This window comes from Antennarius striatus, chromosome 7 (assembly GCF_040054535.1).
Source record: "Antennarius striatus isolate MH-2024 chromosome 7, ASM4005453v1, whole genome shotgun sequence".
Classification (NCBI taxonomy): domain Eukaryota; kingdom Metazoa; phylum Chordata; class Actinopteri; order Lophiiformes; family Antennariidae; genus Antennarius; species Antennarius striatus.
In genome coordinates, this window is record NC_090782.1 from 17869434 (window position 1) to 17895632 (window position 26199).

Here is a 26199-nt window from a genome sequence, read left to right on the forward strand (position 1 = left end):
TTCCTGGCCTGAGATCTGTGACTTTGTGTCTCACGAAAGTGAAAGTTAAGTAAGAGTGAGAATGACTTTATTTGTATTTGAGAGTTATCAGTGGCAAATTCTGAAAATAAACTGCAGTTCAGGGGCACCTCTTTTTTGAGAACAGATTGTCTAGTCTCCCATCAAATTTGGAAACAAATTTGTTTAAAATGGTCACGCTCCAAATTGCCCGTAGGTGTGAGTGTGTGCGTGAGTAGTTGTTTGTCTGTCATTTGGCTCCGCAGTGCACTGGTGTCGTGCTCGGAATGTCCCCCGCCTCTCGCCTGTAAGTCAGCCCGGATAGGCTCCAGCAATCCCTGCGACCTGCCGTAAGTGGAACACGCGGTAGAAAAGGGTTGAAATAAAACAGTCACCTTGAATATTGTAGTTTTTGTTTGAGGAGTTTTTACAGATTTAAAAAAAATTAATAGGTTAGGCTCTGCCAATCAATGAGCCAAGTGGGCAAAATCTCAACTTCCAACTTTGGTAGTGAAATCTTTTTGGATTGCGTTTGATTCCAAAAAATTCACACAAATAGTGAAAGTGATAAAAATGATGGATTTTCTGTGTCAGTGTAGTAGATTTGTGAAAAAGCGTCCATTTAAAATGTCTGGCTTCTTATCCGCAGCAACTGCTTTAGAAACATCACCTACTGTAATGAGTGTGACTTTTCTAAATCAGCTTCATTTCATTCAGTCCCAGAGTTTTTAACAGGTTCAAACAATTTTGAATGTTGTTCTTTCTCTCAGTGAACATTAAGAAACGTGAACCATCAGCCTATCACAAGCTCACAGCTGATATTCTTCATCAGATGATTGCGTCTGCACCATTTGACAAAGTTCTCTATCATTTCTTTTTCCTGCCATCAAATGTCTGCATGGAAGTGATAGTAGCACTAGTGATCATAGTGATGGCATGCTACCAACTGGAAATAATTCACTGGTATGATACATACAAGTTAAGTGAATACAGTATTTTCCGCATTATAAGGCGCACCTAAAAGCCTTTAATTTTCTCAATTTCTTATAATCCAATGTGCCTTATACTGTATATGGAAAAAAAGTTTTGAATACACCATTCATTGAAGATGAGTTCGCAGCTGTGTTTTATAATCCTTATGTATGAACATATACACTCAAACCTCGGTTTTCGAACGCTTCTGTTCTCGACCAAATCGGTTTTCGACCAGAAAATCTGAGAATTTTACGTCTCTGAACCAAAATTCTGCTCTCGACCAAACCGAAAGAAGCCGAGCGTACCTGAACGTGACTCACTCGGGAGCCGAGCGAACTCGAATGCCCAGGATGCTTCCTCCGTACCGCATTCATGTTCAAAGTTCGATAGGATATCTTTTATTAAAATAAAACAAAGTGTCTATTTCTACCCCTTTTTTATTTATGGTAAACAGTATACAATGCAGTTTATGGCGTAAAACAGTAAAAAAAAAAAAAAAACGTAGAAAAAGTTGTTTTGTAGACTTGGAACGGATTAAAATTATTTACATTAATTATAATGGGAAAAATAGTTTTGGATTCCAAACAACTCACTTTTCGAACAGCCCTCTGGAACGGATTATGTTCGAAAACCGAGAATTGACTGTATTCTATTTTTTGAAAAGGCCATTCATTGAAGGTGTGCTTCATAATCCAGTGCACCTTATAGTGCAGAAAATACTGTAGACTCCATTTTTGCAACCCTGCAGTTAAACATAGATTCATTCTGAATTATATAAGTTTTGACTGAGGGGGATGTAAACTCCTGTTAATGGAGGGATACACTGACGCCGTGATTCTAGTTTAGTTTTGTGTACTGACTATGTGTAGTGTCTGTATCTTATATTGTGTATGTGTGTGTGTGTATGAGAGGGGGGGGGGGACACTTTCTTTTCAGTCACTGCAAGTGCAAATGATTAGAATTAGTTTACCCGGGCTTGAAGTCTTCATTAGCCAGCTGCAGAGCACGTGGTGCAAGGGCTGGGAGATCGCCCCAGCAGGCCAAATGAGCATGTGGCCACAAATACAGCAAGTCTTTAATTCAGGCAATATTCACCCACCAGTGCATGCTTGAATACGTAGACACATATTGTAAAGATTTTGTGATTCTCATCCTTGAACTCGCTGTCAGCTCCATGTCCACTCTAAGACAATCAAGCCCAGAATTTATAAATGATCTGTCTGTCACTGGATGCTGCACCGGTGGCAATATCACGCTTCAGTTTGATGAAAATGAACCTGATTTGGTATTCAGCCGTGCTTATAATTATAACTAGGTGTATCATTGCTGAGAGTATTTGATCACTTCACTACAAACAGTCCTCCCAGGTGGCTTTGTTGTATCTTTCTTTGCCCATTAAGCTGTTCATTAGAAAATGGCCTTGTCTGGGCCTTCAGGGTGTGTGTGTGTGTGTGTGTGTGTGTGCGTGCGTGCGTGCGTGTGTGCGTGCGTGCGTGCGTGCGTGTGTGTGTAATCGCACAATTGTGTGTGCGTTTGCGTGTGTGTGTTAGTGTGTGTGTGTATTAGCAAGCAGGTGCATTAATGTGAGTACAGTATTTGTGTGTGGTGCTTGTTTCTGTGTGTAAGCGTGGCAGTGTTTACACACTGGTATGTGTGGCTGCACGAGGGAGGGTGTGCATGTACTGTATGTTTGCATGCTCCCCCATTATCCACGCTTTGTGGCACCGTGAGTGGGGATGCAGATTTGTTTCTGTCAAGGTTAATAAATGAAGAAATCAAGGTGAGTGTGTCTCAATCCAGACACAGACATCAGTATTGGAGGGGTGGGGGTGCGGGTGAGGGTGGGGTGGGGGGATCAGACACCCAGCTGGTACCTCTGAAATTTTAATTAGGCCCTCTCTTTATTTCCTTTCCATAGCCTGATATTAGGGTTGAGAATCCTGTCAGTGGAACTATTTTCTGCCTCAGTATTTCCTAAGCCAGTGGTAAAGTATGGTTTTGGGGGGTGTGGTGGTAGGTGTGGGGGTTGAGTTTAAATGCCTACATGTTAGTGTGTTAACAGTTCCACAGTGTGATGTCATTATGGAGTATATGGGGTTTGCAGAGTAGACACAGAAAACTGTGCAATGTTTTAATTGAAACACAACGGTGAATACATAAAAGTGTGTATAATTGTATGTGCACTTTTTAAATGATGCCAGTAGTGGAATTTCTACCTCGTAATTACCAAAATAAGAAAATTAAACTGTTGAACAAATAGGTGATCTGAAAATCTACACCATATTTGCTCCATACGTGCTAAAGGAGAACAAGCCTGAACTGACTTGTAGTTGTGACTTTAAGACTTCTATTTTATTTTACCAGAGACTGCTTTCCTGTTTTATATCTGTGTCGTGAAAAGATTGGTGCTCATAAAAAGAACAATTAGATTATTGTTGAGTGCGTATCATTAGGATACTTTGGTGAATTTAAAGTTATTAATTGAGCTGTTTGAAACTTTTTTTTTTTGATGAAATCCAAGCTCTGACATTTGATCCATATTGCAATTATTCACTGCTAATGCAACCTAATTTTACATAAGAAAGCTGACACAAAACTGCAGATTTTATATGCTTGTTTATGTGTGTATGTGTGTGTGTGTGCGTGTGTGTGTGTGTGTGTGTTTGTGTGTGTGTGTGCGTGTGTGTGTGTGCGTGTGTGTGTGTGCGTGTGTGTGCGTGTATGTGTGAGTGTCCAAACAAATCAAATTTATGAGCTACCTTTCAGCCTGACGTGATTTTATGGCTTTGGCAGTGAAGGAATTGGAGACTGGAGTAAATATAACAGACATGAATCAGAATGCTAATGCAGTATGCTGTGTGTGTTCACTGTGCATACATTGTGTACAACTGTCTATAATACTGTTGAAGGTCATTTCACTAGCTGCAAAATCTTCCTTTATGTTTAAGCTTATTATTGTGACAAAAATGATATCTTGCCAATAGTATCCTTAAAAGCTCTTTAAGGTCTTTTTGGTGATCTTCACACACTAGGAAATACTGATGGATCTTAGAGGTGGCACAGACAGATAAAGTTTCTGAAAGTTTTCTTCTTCATACTTAACATATTGATTTAGACTTTGGGACACATTCAGACCTCTCACTTAAAAGGGAAAGGCATTTATTAAAAGTTTCACAACAGAGATGCAAGACTCTCCCATATATCTTTGAAATACTCCATATATATGTATATATAGCAGATAGAACTATTCCAACACATCAATTATTTACTCAGATTTAATCCAAACAGTTCACTAAATTAGATCTCCCCACACATTTAGGGCTTTTAAGACTAGACATTAATAACAGACACAGTCCAGATGAAAGATTCTTCAGATATTAGATAGTGAAATCGATGCATCATCAAAAGCATAGCTTTCATGAATCAGTAATTACAAACAAACAGGACTCACAGGCTACACAAAATATAAAAGCGATGCAGCGGCATCCATAAAAGCTGCTCTTTAACCTGTCCAGACTGTTAATTAGAGAGCAACACATTTTCTGAGGTTCTTTCTATGTGTGGTCGGTGAGAGACAGTAACATCCCTGTCTCTCATTACCAGCCAGAAAAATAAGTATAAGTTATGCCCAATTCAAATCATACTTCATTGCATCACAGTCTATTGACAGTACTGCTGGAATTAAAAGATTTACTTGTCTCTATTTGGAGATAGATTCCTCTCTGTATTATTAGCCAGCCGGAGAGAATCCTTTGTGCTTTCATTCTGAGGGACTGACACCAAAACAGGTTCCCATTGATGTTCTTGAAAGCTGGAAACCTTTCCCCCATTTAACACCATTGCAGCGGTGCTGAAGGGAAACTCAGCGTGATGTTTCACTGTCAACATTTCACCAATTATCCCTAAGAGAAGGAGAAATACTCCACTAATCAATGAATAGAGAAGAATGGTGTTGAATTCTAAAAACTTCATATTTGACAGGAACACTTTATTTTTAGTTTAGTTTTAACTGCTTCAATCAAACCCTAACCTTATCGCTGACTTTCAACATGAGAAAAAGGCCTTCACGATTGTGGTATTATTATATAATCCAAGTTTGTGGTCAACCAGATTGTGCGGACATTGCATCAAGAGAACCAGCAGTTGTTAATATCCGGTAATATTTTAAGGATTTTTCCTTTAAGTGATGCCTTACACGTACCTGCCAAGTGTTTTCAGCTGCTCACTGTATATTAATCTCATTAGGAGAGCTCTATAGGAAGTGGGCAAGGCACACTCCATTATTTATGGAAGTGTAATTATCTATGGTGTCACAAGCAGGCAGGAATTTACAGGACCCCGGTTCTGCATCAGCACAATGGCTAGCTAGGTAATGAAGCAAACACACCTCAGGCCCTACAATACACTGTCTGATCTGCTCCACTGTTTTCACTCTTGCGTTTTACTACACTATTGTATACCATTGCAGTATATCTGAGGGAAAGTACAGCTGTCTTTAACTATATTATAATGTGCATAATATAGATAAAACTATTACTTAACTACAAGTAATTTGTTTTTTATTTTTTATTTTGATCTTAACAAAATGGCTCATCGATTGATCAGTTACTCTGTGGTTCTGGATCTCTTTCACACACAGAATCACCAGGTGCAACCATTCTATTAGATTAGATATTTGAGATTTTTTATTATTTTATGCTAGATTTATATAATGCAATATGAACACATTAGCCAGCGTATGAAACCCATCGCCACAGCCATACATTCTGTGTTTTGTCTCAGTATGTGACCCGAGGGAACTTATTGAAGGTTTCTCCTTTTCAACAATGAGCCGTGCGCATGAAATGTGACATACAGGTACATGGCATTTTAAATAAATTATGTTCAATTCTCTTTCAGCATTGTTTACAGCATTGTTGTGCATATTGTTCTCATCTAAATCTTATAATACTCTCATCATCTCCCACATATACACTATAAGATATGCTGTGTTGGCTGTTTTGTGTTTTGTGTGTCTCGCACTCACTACCCAAAAATGTGACCTTTGTATAGTTCCAATGGCAATACAGAGCAGATTCAAGCTTAATGTGCTTTTATATAATTGAAATGACAATAAAACTCTTTGAGTTTTTTATGTTTGTGAAAATAATAAGTTGAGGGCAGACAGTTCATACATTATTGTCATTATTATTCAACTTCTGTAACAAGGGCAGTGCAGTTCAAGGAGAATGAGTAGACTACGACCAGTTTAGATTTGATTTCACATTTTGAGGGTATGGCAAATAAATTTTGCTTTTATCTGGCACAGAAAACAAGAAAAAAGTCCTCAAGGTAAATTAGGTATTCAGAATATCTGAACACAAATACTACTGTATTGTCATATTTTAATGTAAACATACCATATAGTTATCATTGCTGGCATCCATGTTCCATGTTATTTCAGCATAACATGAAAACATAAAGAAACAAACAAACAAATATTGAGAGGGAGGGTGGGGTGGCTTGGGGGGTAAAGGAAGGCAGAAGCTGAGACCAGAGTCGCCCAGGCCAGCCAGCTTTCTCTGGTAGACCTAGTATTTCAGTATGTATACACTTAGCAGCAGCTTCTACAGCAGCTGCTGCTGCAACGATAGGGTCATTTACATATAAATGAAAGTTGCCGATCACACGCTGCTGACCCCATTTATATCAGCGGACAGACAGACAGGCAGGCCAGGCAAGCGCCAGCGAGTTGCCGAATTACTCCAAATTACCGCATTTCCATCTCCACATCAAGCCTGTCAGGCCTGAAACCATCGTCCCAACTTGTTTTTTTTTGTTTTTTTTCACTTCTCCCTCCTCCTCCTCCTCCTCCTCCTCCTCCTCCTCCTCCATGGACCCACTATCAGGTCTGGAGTGACTCTAATTGGCAGTGGTGAATTTAAAGGACCTGTCAGTGGTTGAGGCTGTCACCACCCAGGACAGCACAGCAAAGAAACAACACATCCAGCTTATAACCGCGCAGCACAGCCCTGCACAGCATAGGAAAGGAACAACACAGTCAGCGTAGGGCGGCACACACACAGCATGGTAAAGTTTGCATATCACAGTGTGGGAATAACCCAGCTCAGCATAGTAGAGCATGAGCAACAACCCAGCTCAACATCAGGAACGCATTTAAAGCAGGATGCAACATCCTGCACCAGACTCCAGATTATCTTTTATTCTTTTTACAGTATTTGTCCCTCTTTCTCTTCATTCCTTTCTTTTCTGTGCAGTCTTACATCAACCTTTCAGTTACTTATGTTCTCCCAGGTTTCCTTCCTTCCATCCTTCCTTCCTTCCATTATGTTCACTACAAAGTACAGTCTCTCACCTTTAGTTTGTCTGAACGCCTTTATTTAAATCCAGAGCTTCTCATATTTTAACGCAGTCTTTTCTTGTACACATGACTATTATCATGGTTTCTCTCTCTCTCTCTCTCTCTCTCACACACACACACACACACACACACACACACACACACACACACACACACACACACACACACACACACACACACACACACACACACACACACACACACAGACTGCAGTGCTATACCACAGTTGTTTTCACAACGCATATTCATGCTAGTGGCTTACGTGATCTTAATGTGACAGCTATGCCCTTTTCCAGACGACAACATGCAGACACACGTACGCAGACGCACATGTACACACACACACACACACACACACACACACACACACACACACACACACACACACACACACACACACACACACACACACACACACACACACACACACACACATGCATACATCCACGTGAAAGACAGTATTATTCCCTCATATGCTGAAAAAAGAGCGATGAACCTTCCAATGGAAAGAGACCTGGTAAATGTGGCGGCTTTATTTAGCTGGTGAAGCAGCCTTTCTTTTCTTATTTGTTTCTTTCCTGTCTCATTCTTGGTTAGCCAAGCATGCACCCTTATTAGTTCATTAAAAGGACTGTGCCACTGCTGCCTGACGTCGGTATGTAAGGGGAAGAAAAGAGGAAAGGAAAAGGGAGAGAGTCAAAACACCACTCTCTAATTACTCAAGATTGATGCATCCAGTGAACATCCTGGTAATCAGTGTTGTTTTTATTTGTTTAATGGTAGGACAGGGATCACATGCAGACTGACCCTCTGTGATCATTAACAGAATTAATGCAGGCAGAAGCACACAGAACTGGCTGTGTGCTTGGTCTCCAAGCAAGTGTCGGAGAGTTTGCATATTTGTAGATCTATCTGTGGATTACATGAGCAAAGATTTAAATCAAGCAATCCTTCACACACATCTGGATTCATTCAGAGGGATGTCCCACCTGTGTGTGTTCGCTCCCAAGTGTGGACCTTGTCTATAATCACATCTGCTGCCTCAGATTTAAGCAGTGACATTCCCTGAAGTGACTGTAGTTCATTGATGCTATTTTTGTGTTTTCTAATTAAATGAAAGAATAAGAATTTCCAAAATATAAATTGACAGCCAAGCAGCTACATATGCGCAAACCTACATGATACATGATATAATTTGTTCTGTTGGAACGGGGTAAAGGTGACACACAGAAGCAAGCTGACACAATAATACAAGGTTATGACAGATATATTAGTCTAAGAATGTTTTGGCAGATATGCCAAATAAATTGCAGAGTAGCAAACAGCAGAAATGAATATTGTATTGGCATAATTTTCATGTTTAGTTGACTTTAATTGTCTCATTGTATGTAAAATGTTTAGTCATATTTAAACAGTTTGTTTCATTAGAATAATTTGAATTAAAGTTGTTTCTATTCATATATAAAATGTCCAAATGCAGACATGTCTTTAGCTGTTATTCATTTTTGAGGCCAATGAATGACAAAATAAATATTTAAGAATTTGATTTTGTTTAAACATGCTTCTGAAAGAATTATGAAATCACAGATTTGTAAAGAAATAAACTTACTAGAGCAACCATGTAAACTAACAAGGATTTTTAAACTACTTAAGTTTTTTTTCTTTATTTTTTATCACCATGCTTACTCGTGTTTTCGTGCTACTCTGTTCTATTTTACCTGCTCTGCTTTTTTTTGAAAGTATCTGCTGAGATTGCTTCACTTTTTGTCTGCTTTTTCCCTAAAGTGGATTAACAGTATACACATTCATATCTGTTGCGCATGGATACTGTAAGAGGCACATAGGTTTGGCTAATGTCATGGAAAAATGGAGGGCAGAGTGTAATGGAAGCAGCCACTGGAAAGGATGGTACTCTAATTTTATGTTAATTAATTAACGTACAGTAGCTGTTGGCTGCGGATCTCCAAGCTGCCCCCGGGGGATGACACGCTGCGTAACTGGCAAATGTCATGACTCCAACTGACAGGACGAAGAAGGTAGGCTCAGAAAGGTCAATACTTTATTAATGTTGATTGTAAAAACGGACTGCGTGCTAATACACAGTTGGTTATTGTACTTGTCTTCTCTTACACTAAATGCAAGGACTCAACACGGATCTTATGACATGACAGCAGTGTGTGATACTGAGCCTCAGCCCCACGGTGAAATATCTAAAACTTGTGTTTCAAGCTGAACAACTCCAGTGTAGATGTTGAGGAGAAAAGTGAGTAAAAGAAAAGAAGCAGAGAAAGCTCTTAAGTCCTGTACACGTGCAGAGAGTGTGTGACATACACACACAGACACCCTAAAAGTGAGAGTAAAATATGCAAAAGTCTAAATCCACTCTTCATCTTCATGAGGACTTTTTAAGACTCTGTGAGACATGTTTCTTCTGTTGACCAAAATTTTCCCTGCACTCATCACTTACTCATACGTATTTGTGTGTGTATGTGTGTGTGTGTGTGTGTGTGTGTGCGCGCGTGCGTGCGTGCATGCACGTTTGTGTGTTGTTGTTAATAGTGGCTTAACAGCCTCTGCAGCCTGTCTTCAAGCAGAGCATACTGTATGAAGTGAATGTGCTATGAATCATGTGTTTCTCTTCCCTGCGCTGCAGCAGACTGTCTGGGATGTTAATGAAGGACTTAAATTGTCACTGTATCTTTGAACTGATAGGGAGGAGAAAAGACTTTTAAAAATGCAAAAGGAAAGAGGGCAAAGACCATATTTTAGTTAAAGAGGAGCCGACGACTTTTTGGGAAGGGTGAGAAAGCTAACGAGAGCAGCTTATAATAGCTTTTGCACCCTGGAATTCAAATGTGACGAATATCCTGTAAATGAACATACTTCTTTGGAATGGAATACTCATAAGAGAATATCTTTCCTTCAGTTTTTTCCATGTCCTGCAGACAGTTTCACCCACACATAACCTCGCATAGCAGATGAATGCGAAACATGAAGACCTTGAAGGCATTTTAAACCATGGCTGTCCCACTGTCCTGTCTCAGGCTAACCTCTAGTAGCCCCAGCGATGTAGTGTCAGCAATGACATTGGGATTCTATTAGCAGGTTGCGCTAGGCACTGGCCCCCTGCCCTGTGGTGAGACCTACCATTGATTTGTTATGGGAGATGGCAGCTCCCTGCTCCTGCTCCCATAGGGCTCAATTTGAACCTTTCCAAAAAACAGGAATGGACCCTCTGCGTGAAATCTACCTGGGGAGCACAAAGAGAAGAGCTGAAAGCTCAAGGTCAGGTGTGACACCGGTGTACAGATAAAGACGACTGGGTATGGAGGACACCAACCATAATAGCCAGTGAAAAGTGAGGTTATTTGTTATCGATTCCCAATGAGAGGAATCACCAGGTCTATATAGTGCTGTTTATTGCTTGGCAAGAACTTTGTGTGTGTGTGTGTGTGTGTGTGTGTGTGTGTGTGTGTGTGTGTGTGTGTGTGTGTGTGTGTGTGTGTGTGTGTGTGTGTGTGTGTGTAGGTGTGTGTGTGTGTTTGTGTGTGTGCGCGCGCGTGTGCACCAGACAGTTGAAGTAAGGCTGAGAGAATCCTCTAAAGGACAAAAAGAAATGAGTCTTTCTCTCCTTTCTCCTTGGCTCTCACTACTTCTGTTTTAAATGTGATCTGTTTTTTCCAGCCAGACTCATTTGTATTTTTACTGAATTACCCCGGATACGCAACCTGAACCCACTTAAGCATGTCACTTAGCGTTTGTTGAAGTTAGCTTAGACAGGGGCCTCATCAGGTTTCAATGAGGGAGGTTGTGACTAAGTGGCCACTTGTCATGTTTATTTCAATTTTTTCCAGATTCCCACATGATGCCTGTGTTGGCTGTCTTTGTTGTTTACAGAGAAATGCAAGACCAGAGGGAGCGATAGGGGCTTACTGTGGATGTGTTGGTAATCTCTACCATCTACTATTTGTTGTGTTTAACAAACTTGGGAGTTTTTAAACTGTTAAATTGAAATGGATGCACTAAGAGAATGTAATTCAACCGCTGTATGTATGTATAACATAATTTATACTGTAAGGGTTTGCATTTCAGACTACTATGCCTCTTCTCTTTCTTGAGAGCTGTAATCATCATGTACTTTTCCGTACAGTGTTGATTATTTTAAATATAAATAGCTGAAAAATGCGATGTGGAAAAGCTAAAAAGCTTACTTTAAAATAAATTATGTATTTTCAAATTATGGCCATTAAAATATATAAGGTCACCATGTTGATATTCATTCCATCCATCCGTCCGACTGTCCGTCCATCTGTGCGTCCATTCATCCATTTTTTTGCAGACGAGACAACCATAATTGTCTCGTCTCGTCTTAGTCGGTTGGCACCAATCCCACCTTACTACATGCAAGAGGTGAGGTACACCCCGGACAAGACGCCATGTCATCGGGGAGATATTCATTCCACTGTAGCATAATTGTATATTGTTTCAACTAAGTTTATTAACCTTAAAAAGAAACACATCAATTACTTTTACTACAACCAAATACTTTAAAATGCATAAATTGTTTGTTACAATTCTTTAATCATTTAAGGTAAATTTTCAAGATTTAAACTGATATGATTTTACAACGCATTGGAGCTGACGACTTTTACTTGACAAGTAGTATTTAATTTTGTGCTCTTACGATCATTTCTCCACCCACAGATGGCTGTTATTTATAGGTTGTTAGAATACAGCACATTTCGTTTTAATTTTCGGGGGTTAAATACACAACATTGACTTTTCTAGTTGTGGCGGTATCGGAATAATTTTGAATAAAAAGTGTTTACATACGTTCATAGAGTCTTTTAATCCTTTTGACTTACACAATGTGAAATGTACGTGAATTAACAGTGTGGAAGTACAAACAGAACAGAATATTCAAATTGCCCCCACGGGCGATCCTCAGCTATGGTAAGACATTTCCCGGTGCTGCTCCATTTTATATGTATAAAAATCTCTCATGGATCCATGATATACATTATTGATGAGGGCCCCCGTTCTGCACACCAGTGACTGGAGCAGAATTTTCCATACACACCCCCACCTCTACTCTGCCGCCCACTCCATTCCTTTCTTTCTCTCACCCTGCTTTCCATTCATTTCTACGTCCACATGCCCTCCCATTGAAGCGTTGTTTCATCCCTCACCAGCTTCCTTTCATCCCTCTCCAGCCCTTTGGTCTTTGCTCTCATTCTTCCATAAGTCAAACCTTACATCTTTAGTTCAACCCATCCGCCCTTCTTCCTTTCACTTATTCGGCCCCTTCCCCCACACCACAGAGCGAGGGAGGACCATGTGACAGTGAGGTGGGAGCCTGTTGGGTCCTTCTCTACAGTGCCACCATACGTTTATTTGTCTCTTCCAGTTCTATATTGATTTTGTTTTAAACAAGGTAAAAATACAAGAAGAATGAGGTTGCCGGAGGTGATATTCAAGTAAGAAAAGGGGGGGCAGAGGGAGGAAAAAGAAAAGAGGAAAAGTCAATTTGTGTATCAGATCTTAGAGTTGGGTCCTGAGTGGGTTGGGGTATTATCAGGACTTAACTGTAGATAGCCTGAGCCCAAAAAGAAGATGGAGTGCTGCTGATGAGACAATGCATGAGAGAAGTGTGACCCTTTGTTAAAAAAAAATCTCTTTTTTACTCATCCATAATTTTGTGCTCACCAAATGGGCCCTGGGGCTGACTATGTGGCCAGAGCATCTCATTCCGTGTCATGGTACAGTTCCTGCCTTAAAATGATTCTCTGCTTAGTTCAATTTAAATTGTGTGCAGAATAATCGATTCCTCCATTAATTCTACTTAGCTGTGTTTCACAGTACAAGCCTGGGCTTGACTGGTCCACCAAGGCCAGCCCTGCTGAATGGCTGACCTTTACACAGCTTGGACTGCCATTGATTTTCAGCAGGACTTATTTCATGAACTGGGGTTTGGGACAGGGCAACCAGATGAAGATGAACTATGAGGCCAAATCAGTTTTATTGGCCATTTTCATTTTATTTTGCACTCATCTCTCTTATTTCTCTCTTTCTCTCAATTTCAATTTGAGTAGAGGGCTTTGGAATCACCCTATATTATATCACATTGGCTGAGCTCCATAGGTGAAATAGTGTGTGCCCCCCCTGCATGTCTTGTCAGTGAAGTTTGTGCTTAGTGTCCATGCTTTAGTGCTAGTGTTTCTGTCTATGCATGAGTGTATTTAGGTTACTTTGCAAGTGCTTAAGGATGGCTGTCTCTGTGACATGGCCCCTTGATATTCTCAGTTAGGAAATAATGCAAAATAAAGAGTGTGAACAAGCTATTAGAGCCCTTGGGGATGCCCTCCGAGTCAAAGAAACGAGGAAAACAATCCTGACCTGCAAGAAATGAAAGACACAACATTTTCCTCCCAGCTACAGGGGTTATGGGGAAGGTAAATAGAAGAGAGCATGTCTTTCAAAACATAAATGTAAGCTCAGGTGGATTATAAAGACCTACACTGCACATTTACATCCTTTCTTTTCAATGAATGTGCCCACATAAACAACACGAGAAATAACTTGATAAATAATCAGAGCAAAAACAAAGAGAGTAGAAAAAGTGTAGGAGGTGTATGAGTGTGATTCAGCTTGAGGTCATACAGAGTACACAGAGTACCTCCCCGTCTTCTCCTCTGTCTCCCTCTCCTTGGCCGGCATTAGCTGTATATCAGTGACTGTTGTTGACTGTAAAAAACATATTTAAATTTAATACTCGCTCATGAATACATGCATGCATACAAATGTCCCTGGATGTTGGGAGCAAGCAGGGTGATTGGCTGTCAAGGCTGCTGCTGTTAAAATGGAGGATAAGCTATGGGAGTAGTGATAGGGATGGAGGGGGAAGACATGGTGTAGCATTTTGATGACAGCTCCAGCAAGAGATTCATAACCGAATAACGCATTATATATCACAAGATGTCTTCAAAAGTCCAGTTGGTCCTGAGAAAAAGTTTCAAATAAAAAAAGAAGAAAGCAAAATTCAAGTTGAATCAGGTCTGATTGTGATGCAAATCCACCCCCTTCTATCCCAAATCATAGATCGCTTTTCAGTGTAATTGTGTCCTGCAGGGTCTAAATCTGCCACCAAAATATCTAAAAGCCATTTGAATATGACACAACTTTGTTTATTCCCTAAATGCTCAAAATCTTGGTGAAGTTAAGTTACAAACACATCTACAAAACATTGCCCCAAACCACATCCACTCACCCACTCAAAAATCTCCCCCCTGAAACAATCCACCCAACACCATAGGAGGCAGTGTGGAGTGGGAGTTGGCAGAGACACTTCCAATGTGTTTTTCGCACCAGTGATTCTTGTTCACACTGTCAAAGTGTGTTTGTTGCAGATTGGGAGAATTGGCGAGGGCTTGGGGTTGCTGCACCACTAGTCTGACCCCCGGGTTTCACGCAGTTCAAGGTTGAACCGCACAAAGTGAGACGAGGTACTTTGGGTTTATTTAGCAAATAACTTTACAGTGTTGCAGTGTCAGACTTGAGAAAAAGAGGAGGAGGAGAAAATGAGAGATAGGACTAGAGGACAGGCCTGTCCCTTTTGTTTGATACTGAAAGTGCTTATAGACAAGCAGGGATTTGTGTCAGGCAGAAACATAAGCAGGTTTTACAGCCAAGAGCTGGAGTGGTGGGAGAGGGAAAGAACCAGCAGAAGTCGCAGGTGATTTACTCTGTGTGTGTGTGTGTGTGTGTGTGTGTGTGTGTGTGTGTGTGTGTGTGTGTGTGTGTGTGTGTGTGTGTGTGTGTGTGTGTGTGTGTGTGTGTGTGTGTGTATGCGTGCGTGTGTGTGTGCGTGCGTGTGTGTGTCTGTGAGACATTGGATATTGATATGCTCAGAATGAGCCTCAGAGCAGATGGACGGAGCAGTCTGGCCCTGTGTGGATCCTGTGAGCTCTGACTCCTTCTTGCTATCCCCCTTTTGCTGGACACGGACACACACACACTAACACACACAGATATACAAGACGTGATTTTTCAACAACTTGATAATGGTCCTATAGGATCACAAATTTTCGATCATGTGTAATAGCCAGTGTTTTGTAGTGATTTGTAGCCATGACAGATGTAGGTGGTCAATGAGACTGAATGGAGGATTCCTTCAGAGACATATCAGATTAGACTGAAGTATTTGTGGAAGAGCACACAGTATGTTCAGTTAATGCAAGAAATAAAGTATATATATACTTATATAGATATTGGTTTCCTATCTGCCTATTTTTTTCTGTCTCTCTCTTTCTGGCATGCCTTAAACTTCTCTCCATTTCAAAGCCAACATGCTTGGCTGTGTCCCTTCTCCCTCCCTTCCTTTTGCTTTTCTCCTTCTGGTTCTCTCCTCTCCTGTAGGGAGTGGAGGGGTAGAAAAGTGCAAGTGTTGGTGAATTGCTAATAGGCAATCATAGTGCTCAGGACAAGGATGCCTGCTGGAGGTCTAGGGACCATTAAAGAAACGTCAACTCCATAGGTATGCCAAGAATTATGAGACAGTGGGCAGGCAACACCTCTTGGCTCCTATTGGTCAGAGCAGCAGGCCGTAATCTGTCACAATCCTAGAGTTGCTGTGACAGCAGCGGGAGCATTCTGGGCTCAACACATAGTGTAAAGGAAACATGCAGCTAAAACGCTCTGTATCTGTGAGGCTGCATCTTTAAGCCTATATTATTGTTAGTGTGTACATATAGGATTGTGCAATAAGTGAAACATGTGCAGACAGTGACATTATGTATGTCCAATTACATAATATCAATCATGTTAATATGTTCTGTAAACACAATCTGTAAGCAAGTTCCCAGCAACAAATCTCATCTACTCTTGCAGACAAACAAATCACAGATTTGTGTTTTTTCTGTGGGTGCTGTTAAGCAAAGAGTTAGTATAGATAAAATGATTCCACATCATTTGTTCCCGAACTTTGATTTGGTTTCAGCAGAAGCAGTGCAGAACAGAACGACCCTAACTGTATGAGCTGAAAATAGCTGAGGCTTGAGAAGAAACACAAGCAATTTGTGTCATCACCCAAAGCATAGTCATGTCACACAGTATGATGTTGTGCATGTTCAAAAATGAAGTAGAAACTACACCCTTGTCCAGAACATGTTTTGCCTCCAACACAGTATTTGGTTGAATACCCCAATGGGTCCCACAGATGGAATAAGATCACAGACACCATGAATATTTTATTTGTAAAAGTGTATTTCTTATTTTGGTAGTCTTAAATTTTACATTTTAATTCATTTTAATTAATAAAATTAGCAAATTTGGAGCAGTGTTCACACGTCTATGTAGAAAGGGTGCAAACAGGGAGAGCAGCATGCAGACACCCCTGTTTAGAGGAAGTGAAGGATGAGTTAAAGCAGCTTAAGTTATGTGGCCTGTAGGAAATTTGCCAATTGGATGTGTAGAAGGGAATCAGCTGCTATATCACTTGACTGTGGGTTGGCTTAGAGATTAGCTGCTATCGGCTAATGTAGCTGAGAATCACAACTTGGCTCTGACTATATGGCCTTATTCTTACTGATATAATGTTTGATTTAAATCCCTCCAGATTTCAGGTCATGTCGATGCCGTTTCACATTATCACTGTGGTAATTCACCGACAGTCAGGCAGGCCGTAATCTTCAAAACAAATATCAAAGCAGATACCAGATAGGGAACATGGTGTCTGTGCGTATGGGCACCTTTAAGCATGAAAACATCACACAACTCTACATCTGTAATTGTGTCTCGGACCACATCCTCTGCCATTTGCCAGTAACTGTTCACTCCGGACCCATGCTGTGCATCATGCTGGGATGGGCACGATGTTGCCCTTCTGAAGCCACTGGGTTGGGTCTGTCATCATGATCTTATCTTTCTAAGAGTAGTTCCTCGAAAAATGAACCAAACAGTGTAAACCACATAAAATAGCAGGCAAAATAAAAAAGAGACAGAAAGAGTGTCAGTGTGTGTGGGAGTGATGCAAGCCCACCAAAGGCTTTAAGCCTCCTGTGTGCTGTGCAGATAAGATTCATTAGATAGGTTGGTAAATGCAAGAGAGAGGCAAAGCAAAACAGACAGAGGGAGAGAGAGAGAGAGAGAGAGAGAGAGAGAGAGAGAGAGAGAGAGAGAGAGAGAGAGAGAGAGAGACAGAGACAGAGAGACAGAGAGAGAGAGAGAGAGAGAGAGAGAGAGAGAGAGAGAGAGAGAGAGAGACAGAGAGAGAGAGGTGGAGAGCGAATGAGCAAGGGGGGGTGGAAGAAGGAGAGATCGAGCTTGCTGCTGCTCCAGCATTTGTTGACACAGATTTACAATGAGTCTCCCACTGCTTCACGCATTACAGTAACACACCATGTCAATAGCTCTCTGGGCTTAAAAAGCGGCCGTGCCAAAGATGTCTGGAAGTGATGCCCTTCCCCAGATAACCAAAGTGTGGCTCATAAGTCAGGAAGTGAAGGATAAGAAGGACCAGGATGGGAAGATAAATGCTTTTTGTTTCTCTTACTAATAGTTCCCCACCCTTTCTTCTCTCCCGATCTCTAAATTATCTGATGCCATTTCCTTACTTTTAATTTCTCTATGATTGTCCTCCCTAACTTGTCCATCTGGCTTAGTCTCTTTCTGCTCACTCCCCCTGTTTCTCTTTATCTCTTAGATGCCCCTCTACAGGCTCAGTAGGACAGGATTTAAGCATCAGCTCAATCCTCCTGTCTCACTTCTCCCACTACCCCTCATGATTGCACATCATTTATATCACATGCATATCCCAGCCCACTGCACAAATCTCAAACAACTTTTAGGCAAGTACTGGTGGAGGGCTTATACTCCACAAGACAGGTAGACATAATCAAGCAGATGGACAAACTTGGCATGACAAGGACTGTTTGTGGAGAAGGATTTGAGCAGTGGTACCTCGGAGGTGGATGCTGGTATTTCACTGTGGTAAACTGAGTTAATCAGACTCTCTACAGATGTGGGAAAGAGTTTGGCAGGAACTGGCATTAGCTCATGCTATGCCGCTCTGCTGAGTCATGGAGTGCCATAATTAAGGTTGTCTTGATATGTGACATTCACCTTCATGAAATCTTGATGAGAGCTGAGTTCTGCTGTCTGTGTAATGAGGACTGTAGCAGTCAGACAGCTGGCCAAACACTTCAGCAACTGAAGCTCTGATCATAAAGGGTTGCAAAGCCTTTAGTAAAACATTTGGTTGATGAACTTCAGGCTGTATCTCTGAGGCAGTTAGTGTTTTGGGTGAAGGGATAAACAGGAGCTTGGATAGTATCAAACAACAGAAGTGTAATGGTTTTAATCAGAGATGTAGTAGTTCTACTAGTAATGATGATGCCACAGATTGCACATTTGTGAGTTAGCTGTGGCCTCATTGCTAATTTGAGTATTACAAGACATGTTCATGGTAACAGATGGATAGCAACAGTTTTGCTCCAAAAGGACCTATTCAGGCTTTTAAAAAAAATAAGACTTCCTCATTCAAAATAACCGCAAAGCATAAAGAAACAAAAGCACACTTTTTTCTTATCTCCATTTTAAAGATTGAAAATTCATGTTTTCTGTATTCAAAATGGATGTCCTGTATACACGCGGATGTGATACGGACTAGCTGATGTCTGCAGGTGTCTGTCAGTCCGTGTCGAAGCCTTGAGCTCTAAATCCTGTTGGTGCTGATAGGAATCCCAAACCTTGTAGTGGTTGCCATCTCCCCAACGCTGACTGATGCTCTTATCAGAACCGCCACTCTGCTGCCGCCAGCACCTTTCCACATATGGGTAAATTATACATGGCGTAAACATTTTCTCACATGTATTTAAGCTCGTATACCAACATGCTCAAATGGCTTCATCTTATTCACAAATAGTAGGGCAGCAAGAGCACAAGATACACACTCACTTTTAGATATGTGGATGCTAACATTTAGCACTTAGTGTTTTATTTCAACTTATCTGGTTTAAATAACAAATAATAGCTCCAGTTAAGGTTTATTGTGCCCCACGATGAGCTGGCATCATATCTCACTCTTCTCTACCTGGAGTCAGTTGGTATAGGCTCCAACAACCCCTGTGACCCGCGAAAGCGGAGGAAGCCGTATGGAAAATGAATAAATGAATAATCCATCTTCTTGAAGCCACTTATCCCAATACAGATCATGGGTTTTTGCTGGAGTCTATCCCAGCTGACTGTGATTCAAGTGGCAGGGAACAGTCTGGACAAGTCGCCAGTTTATCATTTGGCCACACTTGGACAGACAAACATTCACTCTCCCACTCAGACATACGGACAATTTAGTGTACAATTCACCTAAGTTGCATGCTTTTGGATGTGGAGGAAGCCGGAGAACCCAGACGGAACCCACAGAGAAAAGAGGAAAACAAAACAAACTCTGCACAGAAAAGCCCCAGGAGGAATCAAACCAAAGACCTTCTTGCTGTGAGGCAACAGCACCGCCAGCTGTACCATCGTGCTGCCAAATTAAACTATTCAATTCATGTCATGTTTTCCTTTGTTAAAGGCTGATGTTTAATGATTTCGTCTCTCTCAAATTCTTAGATTTCATATTCATCTGTTTTTGCTTTGACTATAAAAACAAATACCTTCGGGTTTTGAACATCACCTTTGACCCTGGCAGCTTGTCGACCAAATGACAATCCTTAGCAAAAGCAATATAGTCTACAGGACTCTCTGAAAATGTGTTGTATACTGTACTGCAAATTGGATGGACAGAACTCCATTTTTTTCTTGCTTCATTATTCTACAATTGGCAGGTGAAGAAAAGATGGGACCCTTATTTATAAGAAGAACTAGTTGCATGTGTTTGCTCATATTTATAGCTAAAAAAACAGAAATGCACATTCAGTAACCGTTTGTAAAATGCCCCTAGCATTGTCAGAATGTTTTATTATAGCAGTGCTGGACAGAAATGTGCCATGATGATGTCGTGCGTTGCGAACCTACACCGTAATGCCATCACTTTTGCACATAAATGTGGTTAGATGTCGTTTCATATCCAGTTAATGTTACATTATTCAGAAATAGTTCATTATCATGCTAAAGTAGGCCTTTCAGATTTGACCTTCATTTTCAATAAGTGAACTTTTTATTGTTGATTAACTATTATTGTGATTGTAATGAAGCGTGTCATTACATATTAAATCATTACACAACAGTCCTCCTTCTACCCTCTGTCTCCCTCTTAATGTATACAGTACAGATTTATTAGCCAATGCTGTGGGCCCCCAGACAGTCACCATTCAGCCCTCTCTCAGATCAATAATTGGAAATATTAATTATATCAGCTGAGACGGCCCAGTCAGAAGAGAACTGTTTATGCTCCTGAACAGTGCGGCAACATGAGCTTTGATGGCCCTCTAATGCATATTAATGACCCCTGGACAAACATTACTCTCTATTAAACCTGAGTGAAGGCCAGAAGACATCACACATATTGTATAGTTATTGAAGTTATTTTATTGGAACCCCTTTAAAGAGCCTGTGTTGTAAAAAGATTTTAACTAATGAGTGATGAGCTTTTGCAAAAGTAGGACAAGGTTTTGTGCAGTTCTATTTCTATAGATGTTTTTCTCCTGTAATAGAGCTTCCTCTGTTTGGATAATATGAAAGTTAAAGACTAGCAAAGTTTGGTGCTTGGAATTGTGCCAGGTCTTTGAAAGCTTTTCCAAAGCAGTATTATTGTCTTGCTACTGGCCCTCTCTGGGGTATCAGCAGTGTAGAGTCTGAGACTCTACACTCTTCTCAATCCCACTAAACTCCACTAGTCATGAACTCATTACTGTCGCAGATAGTGCCAACAGTAGACTCCAAATCCTCCGCTCTACTAACAGGCCAAGTCCTGAGTACAGTTCCTTTAGTTGCTCAGTGTAATTCCAAATCAGACAATGGAATGTCTTTTGTAGCCTGAGGCCAGAGCCTTTTGTCCTTTTTGTAGCTAATAATAGTCTTGGTAGGGATAGTTTCCTCCCGTACCAGCCTGAACTTTGGCGGAACACTGAGGTTAGAAAAGCCTGCATCTGTGTATTGTTCATATGGTGACATTCATTTTGTCAATGTGTCGTTAGTTTAGGTCATAGCAGATTTAAAAAGACTTGTAGAGTGGCTAACACCAGACAGAAAATCCAATAGGCAATTTGTGTATATCCTATGCTTATTGCACAATACATTATGTATAGTAGGCCTTGGGGTTTCTAGCTCATCCTCCATATTAAACAGCAACAGCTTTAATTCAACTGACTGGAGGCTCAAATGGGCAAATGAGATGACTTAAACAAAACATTAGAAACTGTAGATTTGTCAAAGCCCTTAGAGCAGCATTGTTTGTGCAGCAAGGAAGAGAGAAGTGCCAGGGTTTGTACAAGGACAACAAAACTCTTCTGTTCTACTAAAGGAGGACGATGAAAAACAGTAACACATTTGAAGGTTGTGAAACCACTGACATGTGAGAGTTATCACAGAAGTGTTTTTATTCACGGCGTTTGTAAAAATGCTCCTAATGTCCTTAGAAGAGTGTCTTCCATTGCCATTTTTGCTGTCTCTTTAATGTATAAACAATATATAACAGCATTTCAACAACAAAATGAGTCTTTCGGCTACATAAACATACATTTTTGTTGCTTTTAATATTCATTATTTGTGTAAGGTTTCTTTTTTATTTTGAACATGAACCAGATTTTAAAAAACACGCGCAACAATGCTTAAAGTAACCTACTAGAAAGTTTATGATAGGCACAACATATGAATTCATTGGATTGGCAGTGTTTAACAGAAGAGAGGGTTGCTGTCTTGTGTAATGGTGACAGTGATAAATAAAGATCAGGAGACCAGGTTCATACAAATGAGCTTTTTGTTATATAGTGAATGGGGATCATTATCTCCAATGATCCCCAATATTCAACATCTACATGTTGTAATCTTAAAGAATTGTGTGTGATCTTCTCCATATCCGAAAGCCCTTTCTCTGTCCTTCAGATTAAGGCATGCATCTCTCCCTGTGGATGTAGAATGTGTAGAGTGTGCACATAATGTGAAGCTGTATACATGGATACATGAAATTATTCAAATAGTGTAACCTCCAAATATAAAAGGGTAGATTTTAAACCGGGATTATGTGTCAATGTGTCTGCTTCCTTAGGGTGGCGCTATGCCAGCAGTGGACCTGATGACACCTCATTTTAGGATCAAATGCCCCCTTGGCACAAAGTTGACAGGAGGTACATTTGGAACTTAAACAACATGGGGGCTGGGTGTGAAAATGAATACATCCGTCAGGCACAAGCAGTGAACCTTGAACCACCTAGACAGAGACCAGTGTGTTCTAAGAACGTTGTCCAGAGTGAACTATAACCTTGGTCTCTTCATGGGTCATGGAACCCAATAAAACAAAAAAAAAGAAAAGACATATTTGCTGGAGAATTTGTTGTTCATTGAATTCAGGTCATCCCTAGCATTTTGAAAGATGTGTTTTTATTTCAAATAGAAGGTTTCTATTTTTATTCACATCATAACAGTGACAGTCAAAGTAAAAACAGCCAAACCAAAGTTTCTTTATAGCTCGTGTTCATCATTCAGCCATTTGCCTTATTTTGAATTAATATCTCAAAATTCAAACATCTCACGCTTTGCAAGTGCATCTATTGTTAGGTTAAATACAGTATACTTAGTATGTCTTAAATTTTATTCTATTCATTAAGGCAAGTAGGCAAAGGGGGATTAACAAAGACAACTTGAGGAAGTGAAGGTGACAGACAACAAGAAAACTTTCAGAGTTACACCTGTTTGAAATAAGTGACTTTTGCAATTTTTGTAATTTCTTTTCAACTTATGATTAAACCAAACCTACAACACCCAGAAAAATGCACTGTGTCTCACTGAGCCAATCAACATTCCAGCTGACAGAGTGTGAGTCTGGGGGTGATTGGTTTTGTCTTACCCGCCTTGAACATGGACACATTGTGACTATGGACTGGTTAAAAATAATCAGGTTTTGCAGCTGAAATCCCTGTTTAGAAACTCTGCCTTGGTTCATGATTCATATTGGATTGTCGTTTTTCCGGCTTGATCTCATTTAATTTATGCATTTTTTTTAGTGTCCTTTGAGATTGGTAGACAAATATTTAAAATATGTATTTTTGATAAAATGCGTCCATGATTAACTTTTGCAGGATTATGAGCAGGGGGCACAAAATTAAATTTCGATTTGCACTTGCTACTCAGATTGTGGTGACATAATTATGCTTGAAAATCACAGATTATGTTGTTAAAGGTACATGAAGTAGCAATGATTGTTTCTTGCTTCAGCCCACAAACAACAGAATGTTATTTTTCCTTGGCCTTGTGAGTTAATTGCTGACAAAAGCCGTACTAATGGGTTTTTTCTTGACATTAATATGTCTTTACATGTGTGCATACATAGAAACAGAGTGCATTTCAACATTCATATAATTTCTACTGGAATTAATAAATTCCTTTCATATGTTTTCAAAAGAAATGCAGCAAGCTGAGAGCCATCCATAGTGACTTTTCAGGACCATAATGCATTGCTCTTGGGTAAATAAATAGACCATTAAGCTGGCATGTTGGAGGCTGAACAGTAACTAGCTTTAGACAGAGCTTCCTCCCACACACGCAGGCCCCCTGCAGAGCTGCCTGAGATCATAGCATGTTAGAGGAGCCACAGCCACAGATTTGGCCTCCTCCATCATCTATTTGAACAGAAATCAACTGGCAGGATGGAAACATCTTATGCCTGTTTGACATGTCAGATCCAAATTCAAAGATTTCCTGTGTTGCAAAGGAGCAGGGGGTTGTAAAGTTATCCGTGAATTTGTCTCGTGGATGATCCCTTCATTCTGACGTGTTACTGTCTCAGATTTCTTTGAAATATGTGTGCAATCGAGTTGTGGTTCATTTTGTAATCTATCTGAGCGTACGTTGGAGCCATGCACCCTGCAGCTTGGAATTAGCATACCGTAGCATTACTGTACTGGTGTTGAACAAGGCAAAAATGACACTTGTAGATTGGAAGGTAGTAGGTTGGGAAATGAGCCAAGAGAAAGGGAGCTAAAACCTTCACAAGCATAACATCCTCCCTGTTTTGCTACAAAGACTTTGCTGCTCCTAGTTCTTATTTACGATGGATAAATTTATGGAATAATTCCAGTGAGGGAAGGTTATTCAGTTCCTCAAGGTGAAAATGGATACGTTTAGCTCTTAATGAATTGGGCCTGAGCTTCTCCCCCATATATCAGCATGTTATTAAGACATTTTAAAATCCCATTATGGTGTTTCTCCTTGAACATGTCATGCTTTTATTGGACTGCCCTGTCTTTAAATCTGACCTTTTCAGTCCTGCTCTGAAAGAGACCAGAAAACAAAGTACATGGCAGGGCTATGGAATATAATATACATACTGCATGGAGATATAAAAGCATCCGTGCTGAATGGAGTTCAGTGATCTGACTGGGATGGCTGGTAATGGAAAATAGTTTCTAGCAATAAAATGATTCTTAAATAGCAGCAACAATAGGTTTACTATCAAAGGCAAGTATGTTAGTGAGTTAAATGGCTGCTTTTATGTTCCATTATAAATTTGTGCTGATATTAGCCCCAATTGGATTAAAGGCATGTACTTTTCATTGTTAAATCTATTTGTTTTGCCCTGAATCATAGTGAAAAGTACACTGTCTTCAGAGTCCACATAAATGTTCTTGTAAGCTTTATGCTCTGCCACAGTACAGTCACACATATTATACCTGTGTGAGTGGATTTGTAAAGAATGTGAGTGGTAATATCTAGCTCAAAGGCATGGATCCATGTTAAATAAATAGAGTTGAAACAAACATATTGTAAATCTCATACACCTGTCTTTTTAAATTTTAACTCCAAATGAGTCATACAAATCCAGTGAAATTTTTCAACTTCAGCACAAATAATGAAAACAGAGAGAGGCAGAGCTTGACTGTGATGACAGAGGCATCTAATCCAGGCAATGCCATTCTTATCAGGGTCCAGTGGATTAGAGTGAGCCTCCTAACCAGAGAATCCTTCCCAGCCAGACATTCTCAACAGCCCAGGGGCCTGGATCAATAGGCCTGCATTGATCTCGCTCCTCTTGTGGCTAGATTCACTTTTATTAGGACTGCTTTGGCCTCTATCACTCAGACACACATGCATCCTCACACACTCCATACACCTGCCGTGAAATGCTACAAATCTGAGCAGACACACCGACATCTTGTTTCATGTACGAGAGTTGAGTTGTCTTACCTAACCCTGCACCGTATACCCAGCTATGTAGTGTCATGTCAACCAGGATGCGTGACGGTGTTTTTGTTCCCTCTCCACCCAAGTCACTTTGGATGTCAGTAACTCACAGCTGCTGTTAGTATGGGAGAAAAGGCCTTGATACCACTGGTTTCCGGCCTCTTGTTGTGGTAATGACAAGCAGAGTATCCATCGCTAACCTCTTGCTCTTTCTTCTTTCTACCCCAGATGACTCGTCCCATCCAGGTGAAACCAGCTGACAGCGAGAGCCGTGGAGGTAGTTGTCTTCTTTTCTTCATCATTTATTCATGTCCTCTTTTCATCTGCCTTATCTAGGCTAGTTCCTCTCATTCTTTCTCCCTGATCTCATCTATTTCACTCCTCTCAGTGCAATATTTCCTCAGCCAACATCTTATCCCGATTCCTTTTGTTCTCATACTGCTGCACTACTACACACACTCGGTGTTAGCAGTTTTATTACTACAAACAAAGTTCATTCAATAGCTTAAAACAAATGGTGTATGAATGGA

General features: G+C 40.4%; 1 protein-coding gene across 1 annotated transcript in view; it reads left to right on the plus strand.

Annotated features, from left to right (window-relative positions):
- The window catches only part of celf5a (cugbp, Elav-like family member 5a), a 185088-nt gene that overhangs the window by 76280 nt on the left and 82609 nt on the right, over window positions 1–26199 (plus strand). Inside the window, exon 3 of the mRNA XM_068319564.1 lies at window positions 25898–25946. Coding sequence (XP_068175665.1) covers window positions 25898–25946 — 49 coding nt within the window. The remainder of the gene's footprint in view (window positions 1–25897; window positions 25947–26199) is intronic.